This window comes from Candoia aspera, chromosome 8 (assembly GCF_035149785.1).
Source record: "Candoia aspera isolate rCanAsp1 chromosome 8, rCanAsp1.hap2, whole genome shotgun sequence".
Lineage (NCBI taxonomy): Eukaryota > Metazoa > Chordata > Lepidosauria > Squamata > Boidae > Candoia > Candoia aspera.
The window spans coordinates 7289868-7300080 of record NC_086160.1 but is presented as its reverse complement, the minus strand read 5'-3'; the positions used below and the strand labels follow the sequence as shown (position 1 = coordinate 7300080).

At 38.7% G+C, this 10213-nt stretch overlaps 1 protein-coding gene across 1 annotated transcript; it reads right to left on the bottom strand.

The window, feature by feature from the left end:
• Positions 1-1785: 1785 nt before the first annotated feature.
• Positions 1786-7945, bottom strand: SMIM20 (small integral membrane protein 20). The gene is made up of 3 exons (XM_063309885.1): positions 7801-7945; positions 6219-6275; positions 1786-2179 (listed from the first exon to the last, which is right to left on the bottom strand). Exons 1-3 carry the CDS (start codon positions 7907-7909, stop codon positions 2142-2144), a joined length of 204 nt encoding a protein of 67 aa, XP_063165955.1. The 5' UTR covers positions 7910-7945; the 3' UTR covers positions 1786-2141.
• Between the last annotated feature and the right edge of the window lie 2268 nt (positions 7946-10213).

Genomic DNA, 10213 nt, shown 5'->3' with positions numbered 1-10213 from the left:
GATGAATGTCAGACAGAAATGGCATTTGCAGACAAACTATAGCTTCTTCCATTCCTATTTTAAAAGACTTATCTTTTAAAATGAGACCCTGAAAAACATGACTATCCATGAACACAACTACATAATTGTAAAACTACTTTAAAAAACCTGCTTGGTGGTAGCTCCCTTTTTTTTTCTTTTCATGTAATATCAACTATTTGGGTAACAAATAAATAAATTTATTGCAATCATTAACCAGCACAAGGAAATTGGTATTCAAAAATAAATTGACAGTATTAGGATAATTAGGAAAAGTACATATATCAACTATTTGGTAATGAAAACTGGGAAACAGAAGCTGTTAAAAACCAACCTGTGTCACAGGACCTATGGATAATTGGGATGACAACCATGAATGATTTATCTCATATTTTATTGGGTTCTTGTGTTGGGTTTTTATTATTTTACTCCTACTGTGAACTACTGAATTTTTATTTTACTAAGCCCATTTGAAAAAATTACATTCTTACTAGGAAGAAATGTCTAACGGCTGTGCATGTTTCAACCATGCTTAATATCTCATGTAACAGCAGCATGTCTCCAGCAGCCTGTTGTTTTTCCTGCCTCGATGCATGAAAAAGGTTGCAGTTGCTTTAATGAGATGATTCACTGAAGTTAATGTGATTCTTAAAACAGCAACATCTTTTTCACTCACACAGAATCCTGAAAAACATCAAGAATGCTCTCATCTAGCTGCTCTACACCAATGTGGTTTCACTTGAATAGACTATCAATCATCTTGCCCAGCTTTATATACCCATAAACATTTTATTTTCTATCCCTTTATTATTTTTATAAATAACTCAAGGCGGCAAACATACCTATTACTCCTCCCTCCTCCTATTTTCCCCACAACCACCACCCTGTGAGGTGAGTTGGGCTGAGAGAGGGGGACTGGCCCAAGGTCACCCAGCTGGCTTTCATGCCTAAGGCAGGATTAGAACTCTCAGTCTCCTGGTTTCTAGCCCAGCACCTTGTATTACCTATAACACTGTTTAGACTAAACATAATCAATTAGTGTATCCTCCCACAGCAATTCTAGATGGGTAAAGCATCCTATTAAATATTACTCTGAGGTTTAGGAACTTTCACACACTACGCAAAAAATGTTTTCCATACTTCAATACCACATAATGTTTGAATGTTTGCAGATGACTGCTGTAGACATTTTCATATGCATGTGATATTTGAATAATGTATCGCAATGGCTATATAGCCACCTGCCCAATGTCAATATCAGTTTGTGCAAGAAATCAAGACCATGAATTACTATCTGGATGCTAGAAAGTATAATTTCAACCCTTGGGTCTCAAAGCCAGCCTAGTGAATTTTTGAATACAGAATTATTCAAAAGTTTCAAGTAAAGAATATATATATATATATACATTCACAAAAAAGATTAGAAAATGAGAAATAAGTAATGCACATGTTTTTTATTTTTAACAGGAAATGTACAAATTCAGTTTCTCTTAATAAAAAAAAAATTAAAACACCTAAGCCTAAAATGGTAGTTTTTATTAGAAATTTTAAAAAAAATTCCTCTAAAGAAAAAAAAAACTACTGAAAATCCATCCCCTTCTTGAAGCCTGAAATTACAATATGTTTATCTGGTATATCTTTTTTAGAAGTAAGCATTTCATCAGGTCCATGTTTTCATTTAAAGGAGAGCTAAAATACTGAATACCATATCCTGCTTGTAGTAGGACATTGTAAAAAGGCACTATTTCTCACAATTTTAGAACCAAATTTGTTTTTTCTAATAAATAATATACTTTATTGTTCTGAGCATATTTTACAGAGACATCAGTTGCATAATCTGTATAGATCAAAGCAATTACCATTCATTCTTTCTATAAAGGAAAACACAATTATTCCATTTAATTAACAGAAAATATTCCATACATTCTTTGTCATGTCTAGATCACTCAGAGAGAAACTTAACGTTTGAAAATTAGCAACCTCTATGGGTCTATATACATGGATGCAAACCAACATGCCAAACTCTTTTTCTACATTATTTCAGTTGACAGAAAGAACTTGGAGTATCATGGATGGGAAAAGGGAGAATCCACACATCTTCAAGATCTCACCCAGAGAGGTTTTTATTTTCTTCCAAATGGATCAGACCACACTTTTAATCCTATGGGTAAACACATGATTGGGGTGTTTTAGAATTATCCCTTTTATATATCGGTAAGAGTGCAAGGAGATAGTTATTTCCCAGCAGTAAACACACACATACACAAACCCCATAACCCATATAATTTAAATAATGAAACAAGCACTCTGCACCCCCACCCCCACCCCCCAAAAAGCAGTCAGATCTCTTATTTAAAATTGGAAACCTGGGTTGAAGTGAGAGGGAGTGAGAAGTGATGTTCCTACATGTGTACATCAGAATATGTAGCTACTCTACACATAAAGATAATTTAACACTCTTCGTTTAGCCTTCCTTCATGTGGAATTTTCATCTATTCGTCAGGTGAGACTGTCCACAATTCTTCCTGCATTCCCCAGCAGTTCAGCTTTCTGAACAAATCTATCAGTACAACATGCTCTTGTGAGAGCCGCTATAGAACACAGCTGGAGCAGCAGGATTGCAGCACTTACAATGACACACTGTGTAACTCAGGCTAGATTTAACTGTTTTGAGAAATGAGCATCAAATACAGGGAGGAAAGCTGGGGGACAGAACTATCTGTGAGAGAAAAGAAAATAAGAAGAAATAACATAACTATTCACTTGAGTAATTTAAGCAGATTTTCTAAGATCCACTCTTAAATCTAACTCATTTTATTTATTTTATTTCAAGATTTGTAAGGCCACCCAACTCAGACAGTGTGACTCTGGGTGACATACAACATAAATATACAACAATAAAAAAAACTAACGACAAACAACCAATATATAAATACCAAAGCTAAAAGCTAAAATATAAAATGCCATTCCCCAATTAATAAACCTATCAATAAACTCATTCCCCAATGTGTTTAGGATTGTAGTAGGAAAAAATTTAGCAATGAATAATAATCAGTGAGTTGGAATGCTAATGAAAGTACTAGTTTTTCAAATATTTGCTTTATAAAAGGCGGTGACAGTGGGGGACAGATATAGTTTAAAAGAGACTCCAGAGGAACTTAGCTAACATACAAAAATTCCTACTTTTTTGTTTTATTTAACAAAGTTGAATCCTTACAACGTTGGTTTGTAGAAAAAGGATCTAATCAGTAACAACACTGATCAGCCTTCTGAGCAGGGTATTCCATAACTAGGTGGTTATAGTAACAAAAAAACCCTTTTCCCCCTTCTATTTTATCTCAAAAAGAGAAGGCATAAAGAATATCAGTAGGTCATATTTCAGAGAAGGCACTTTGGCATAGGAGCACATACTTCTGTATCTAAATTAGCACTTCAATCAGATTCAGAAACAAATAGGTAACCAGTAGAGTTCTTTTTAAAATGGCAAGACTCAGTCCAAATATGGTGCACTCATAATTTGAGCACCAAACAACTTACAAAACCAGTTGATTTACAACACTTTGAAGCAATCTAATCAGGACATAACCAGAGCATGGACAACTATGACCAGATTATCCCTGTCTAGGAATATTGACAAGCCAGTATAGTTCAGTCTGCAATAACTGCACTTGGAAGACTATCCCAAAATTAAATGCAGGAGGAAAAAAAGTAAATTGAAAATCTGCTTTTTAGATCAGTACAAACCACTGTGTGACTGGATGAATGCTAATTCTTCAAACAGGGAAACCTATTAATCATAGCACCTCTGCTTTCTTGGAATTTTTTACTTACCTTCATCCAACCCACTAAAAAACAGACCTCATTTTAGCAGAGCAGCTGAGTTTACTAACCATCCTCACCAACAGTTAATTTAATAAGTTTACTCAATTAACCCAATTTTTCTGGATTTGCATGGCCTTGCGAGCCATAAAACTAACCAGATAGGCTGAGCTTGCACAATATACAAAGAAAAATGTGGTTGGCTAATTTGTGTAAACACAATTTCAATTGACAAGGAAAAGAGCTGGATAACATCAGCATCCTGGCAGGGTTTTTCCCCATACATACCGTACGGGAGTACAGAAAGGGAATAAAAACTGGCAAACAAAAGATATTAAAAGCATCAGATTAAAAAGGAAATACAGCTAAATCTAGTTTTTATCAACACCATTTGTACCCCTCCATACCTTTCTATGCTAACAAGCCATCATTGCTTTTCCCAAGTCCACACCCCACATAATTTTGTTCTTTAAACTTCTCTCTTGTTTCATTTGGAGAATTATTCATCAACTCCATCAACCATGACTTTCTCAGCCCTGCCCTTCCACTCCACCTATTCACTCTTCTTATATTTCTTTTACAATTCATTCCCCACTCTTTCCATACAACCAAACCTCTGCAAACTAAAATCTCAATGACTGTGCACTAAATACAAAAACAAGTGACCTGGTAAAAATTGAACAACTTTGTCATATGACAAAAACAGGTTCTACCACACTGCACTTCAAACTCCACTTCTCCTATTTTGGTCACTATCACCTCTTTCCCAGACATCCCTAACAAACTAATCCTCCTGCAGATTTTACATTCACTCTTGCTATTTTTCTATTCTTACAGGGCAAGAACAGCAATCTTCAAATTATCGGGCACAGATGCAGCCTTCACACAAACCACCACTAAAGCCATTCTGAAAGCAAATGAGATCCTTATTTTAATATTTCTCCAGTTACACCATGTATCATTCCAGCCAAATCAATTTCTCACATTTATAAATTACCTCTTGTGATTTTTTTCTTGAACACAAACCACAGTCAAATTTTACCTCACTACTCTATGCAAGCCAAGGAAAGCCAGTTTGCTGTAGTGGTTTAAAGCACAAGAAATTGGGAGACCATGAGTTCTAATCCTGCCTTGGGCATGAAGCGACTTTGGAGCAGTTTGCCTCTCTCAGACCCAGGAAGAAGGCAAGGGTAAACCACTTCCAAAACGGTTGCCAAGAAACAGCAGGGCAGTCAACAGGGGAGTCAATAATGACTCAGAAGTGTGCACATGCATGCAAAATGCAAGCTAGGATCTCTAGTGACTGCTTTGCTAGGTAACATAGCAGTGCCTGCATCCTATCATTGAAAAGGTAGGTATGCAGTGCACTGATAACAACCCAGGATGTGCACTTGCTTGCAATCCCCCCTCCTCAAACCTTTAGGTAGATAGCATGACTGACATCTCACTCTTGGAATCCGTGTCTCCAGGACTCCATTAGAGAATTCATTCTGATGATTGCACAGTCACCTCTTTCAGTTATTTCAAAAAGCATAAGTGATTTATGCACTAGAAGCAGACCGTGACCCATGCGAAGAGGCATTTTTATAATTTATTAGCTCACTAGAGCTTACGTGTGCACCAGCCAAAATTGATTCAAATACCAGTTGTGACTGGAATGTGCTCAGCTATAAACTAGCCATGTTTTAGGCTAGCGTGTTGTACAAAGCTAATCAGTAAGGTTTGATGTATTGTGCAAAACCAGAAAATTGGGTTGAGTAAAGAATAATTTAGTTAATTATGGGCAAGTGTTCTGTGAGAATACAATTGACCTGTTCCACCCAAGAGAACCTGAAATTAAATAGTTGCCACCTGTTTGAGAACTGTCTCCAAAATAAGTATTTCAAGTGGATGGTGGTGGTTACCATCACCAATGGAGGCCTTCTTAAAGAACAGCCATACCAGCTGTTAAGCTAACTCACTGTTGTCTGAACAATATGAAGATAAACTATGTATTTCTGAGAGTTTGAGAGAAACCAAAATAACAGTCATAACTTGAAGATCTTTTAAAATAGAACATGAGAGTATTTGCACACATTTTCCTCCTTTTCATCAAAATAGACATAAGCGAAGGTCCAATCTTCATCCATTTTCCAATTTCTATTTCCAAAACTGAGCAAGAGTAAAATATATGCAGGTGACAATAATGTATACTTTGGAACAATTTTCTAAGCAGCAGCAGATATGACTCAGCGAAATAGAAATTACCAATTTAAAAATGTATCTCGCATCTTCAGGCTGGCATCCAAATCAAACCCCATTGCTTAACAACTTTTGGGATACTTGTTTAAACCATAACATAACTGAACATACACACCTCAATTAGGAATTTAGATATATACCTGGAGGCTGTACATCTTCTTGGATAATGCCGGCTCGATTTATTGTTTGTGCCTTTTCTAATAAATATAAAATAGGTAAATAGGTAAAATGCACACTTAATTGACTTACTGGCCAATGTCCATGAATATGTTAAAATGTGGCAGTTAAGGATAAGTTTTACAGCAGCTGTTTCTTATGCTTCTATAGACTAGGTCTGCACAACATGCTAGTCTACGATGAAACAGGGCTGGGCAATTTGTAGTTGTGTCATGGGAATCCAGCCACTGTCTTAAAACATTGTGTGAACCCAGTCAATGCACTAAGATATAATGTGATTCATTTGTTTAGAGACAGTACATGATACAAACACAGTTGGTGTGTTGTATTAATCTGCATTTAGAGTTCAGCATGTTGTATAAATCTAATTTGCCAGTCACTCCTGCCTGCTGTAGATTCAATGACTAAACAAGCCATAGTACCTTCAGTATACCACAGAATAGCTTGAACCTAATGGAAGCCAAATGAAAAAAAATGCTAGGCCACAATAAAGTCATTCAGACTTGGGCTGAGTTCACAAGACATTTAAAAAAAAAAGCCATGTCCACCAAACAGGCTAACCCAGGTTTTTTGCTTAGTAGTATGCAAACATGCCTATCTAAATCCATAGTCAGGGTTACTCTCTGGAGAAATAAATGCAGATAGTAGGAAATCCTATTCTTCCTTCCTTGCTGCCTATCTTTATTTATTGGTAATTAAGATAATGACTGGATTCACATAAATCAGTAAGCAAAAAAAAAAAAAAAAAGATTTCCTTGGTTATGGCTTAGAAGGCTAAACCCAAACCATTTTTTTTAAAAAAATAAACCATGGCCAGTGGAAATACCACAGAAAGAGCACAGGGAAAGTTGCCTAACCTGTGACATTTTCAGCCTACTATAGGACAGTAAGGCAACGTTCACCTCTTAAAAGATTAAAAGTCAATAAAACAAAATGGTATCTGTTCCCAGCTGCCAGACCAGAACCCCAACCCCACCAGGAAAGTCGCAACATTTCCCCCAGCTGCCACTGCCCTGCACAGGGAACAATTTTATTAATTTTCTGAATTTACTCATGTACAATTTTAATTTGTTCTCCCATGTTTCCTACACTGCATCTGGGTCTTATCTCCCGTCCTATTTTGTCAGTGACCAGGCTAAGGCTTTACCTATACATCCTTACAGATACACAAACCCATGCCTCTATGTATTCACTTAATAGTATAATACTCAATAAATAATAACTCCATAACAAAAAAGGGTAAGACCGTGTCCTGAGGTAGCCATCTCAACTGACTTTGCAGGAGCCCTGCAGAGGGGAGCTGCTCTCTAACCGGGAATAACAACTGCCATTCTTGCTGCAGCTGGGTCGCCCTGCCAAACAGCTGCATTTTTAAATAAGGGATGCCTATTATAATAATTGTTTATTAAGTGGACATGCGGCCCACTCCCCGCAACTAAGCAAGCCAGCTAACCTCCCTTGACCCCCCCAGCCTCCCCCCCGGCAAGCTCGGAGGCGGCGGGGATGCCGGTGCCCCGGGGAAGATGGCGGCGTCCCCTCCCTTACTGTAGTCCCCCAGGTGGGTCAGGGGGTAAAAGTAAATGGGGTAAAGGGTCAGCCCCACCACGCCGGCGAAGCCTCCGAAGACCAGGAGATAACGGGCCAAAGGCGCCATCGGACCCCGTGGAGGAGAAACAGCACCGGAACAGGAAACCCACCTCCTTCCGCTTCCGGTTCTGCGCGCGGGCAGAGAGACGGCGCCCGAAGCCGCCGCGAGCGCACGTGCTGCTCCCAGAGCGTCCGCGCCTGGCCCCTAGTGGCGGCCGCCGGGAACTAGCGAGGCTGCGCTTGGGAAAGCGCCGCAAGGAGAAGCCGTCTGGATTTTTGCGATCCATAAATTTACAAATCCATTTCTGGTCTCCAGAAACTCCACTGGGGGAGGCTGACGGGTGTTTGAAGGTTATTACAGGAACAAATGCCATCCACATCCCCAGACACCCCTAATGGCAAATGATCCTTGTTGGCACCTGCCTGCCTTGGACAGGAGAACCTTTAAAAACTGGTCCTGGAAAGAAAAACATCCCATTTTAAATGTGAGAAGGGAGGTGATTGCCAAAGCACAGACTGTTTTAAAAGGTAGCATGTACTTTGCAATAGAACAGTGTTTCTTAAAGTGTGGTCCGAGAGCCCCTGGGGGTCTCTGGAGACCTCAGGGGTCCACGGAATCAAAATGATTTGCTGGATAGTGAAGATATTTGCAAAGAAATTTTTTAAATAGTTTTTAATTGAAAGTTTTAATAATAATAATAAAAGAAAATACAAACTAAACTCAGAAGGGAAAGTAAAAAAAAGTAGTGTACAGAAAAAAAGAAAAGAATAAGAAAAAATTCATCATAAATACAAACGTAATCATTCATAACCCCCTATAACATTACATGCAAGTATCTCTTCTTCCCATAACCCATCCCTTATCTTTGCACAAATCCATAAATCCTTAACATTTCAGTCCTAGTGTCAGCAAAATGTCTGTAAAGGGATTCCAGATTTATACAAACCTGTTTTGTTTTAACCCCAAACAAACCAAAGATACTTGCAAAATTTTAAAACAACATCACTCTTCTCATTATTTTTTTATTTGTGAAAAAATACAGGGTTTTTCAAGAAAAATATTTATTAAAATATATGATAGGTTTAATATTGTTCTTTTGACATGATTCAATAAATAAATATTCTAGAAATGCATCGATTCTAATTCTCAATGCAGAAAATATCGATCAATAGAACCCATACACACAAAAGCCCTTTTGGGTTCCTCCATAATTCTTAAAAGGGTTTCCATTTAAAAAGGGATTAAAATTAAAAAGGGTCCTGAGACCAAAAAGTTTAAGAAACACAGTGATAGTATATACTGGTTGGGAAACTGAAACAGTGGCTTTTAGACACTTTTTTCTTGGATGGTGTCAAGACCATTTGTGTGTGTGTGTGTGTGTGTGTGTGTGTGTGTGTGTGTGAGAAGCACCTACCAAGGTCAGAAGGCATGATGAGAACTCCTTAATCTCACAACACATGGACAGACTCAACCAGAGTTTCAACTGGGAAACGGTGAGCATCCTAAACCAAGCCAAATCAGAGAATTCCTGGAAGCCTGGCACTCAGACAAAGCAGCCATCAACAGACACATAGAGGTAAACAACATTTACATACCATTCAAAAGAGACAACAGAAAAGCCAAAAGACCAGGACACCTCCCCGGCAGCAATCAACACCCAGATATACAAAGATTAACATTAGGATTAACACCAGATGAACAATCAAACAGCACAATACACCCTAATCAAGGAACTATTACCTCAGGCAATCAACCAAGCAGCAAACAACAGCCCAATCAAGCAGGGCCGCAACTAGGGTCTGTGTCACCCAGGGCAAACATGGATTCCGCCCCCATTTTGGCACCCCCAGCGCTCATTTTGGTGCCCCCCCTGCTCATTTTGGTGCCCACCCAGCGTGGCGCCCAGGGCACATGCCCCGCTTGCCCCCCACACCATTTGCGACCCTGCAATCAAGGAACTCCCAAGAAGAGCACAACACCTCCACCAACACAAGCTGGACAGTATATAAACAGAGAGCAAGACCCACTCCCTCTTTGCACTGAAGATGTTGCCTAGTCTGGTAATGAAACATCTGCAAGAAAACAACAAGGCTCAGAGAGCACCAGGGACTCCATAGATGGATGGGTGGGTGGGGATAGATAGATATAAAAATACCCATCTATCCACCCACATAGAGAACAGATAGAGCCTCCTTAATTGACCATTAAGGACTGAGAAGCATTTGGGAATATTCCTAGGTTGGCAGGAATGCCATCAAAGCAATAACGTTCCTCCAGCAACCCCAATACTCATCATCGATTGGGGAGAGTTGAGACAATATTGATCAAAGAGAATGCAGGGAAAATGGAGCCTTTTTCAGCAACACAACA

Coding starts and splice junctions, on each gene's coding strand:
- SMIM20 (XM_063309885.1), bottom strand. CDS start 7,909: ATGGCGCCTTTGGCCCGTTATCTCCTGGTCTTCGGAGGCTTCGCCGGC. Junction 6,276..7,800: donor GACCCACCTGGGGGACTACA/GTAAGGGAGGGG, acceptor TATATTTATTAG/AAAAGGCACAAACAATAAAT. Junction 2,180..6,218: donor AGAAGATGTACAGCCTCCAG/GTATATATCTAA, acceptor GTTTACCCATAG/GATTAAAAGTGTGGTCTGAT.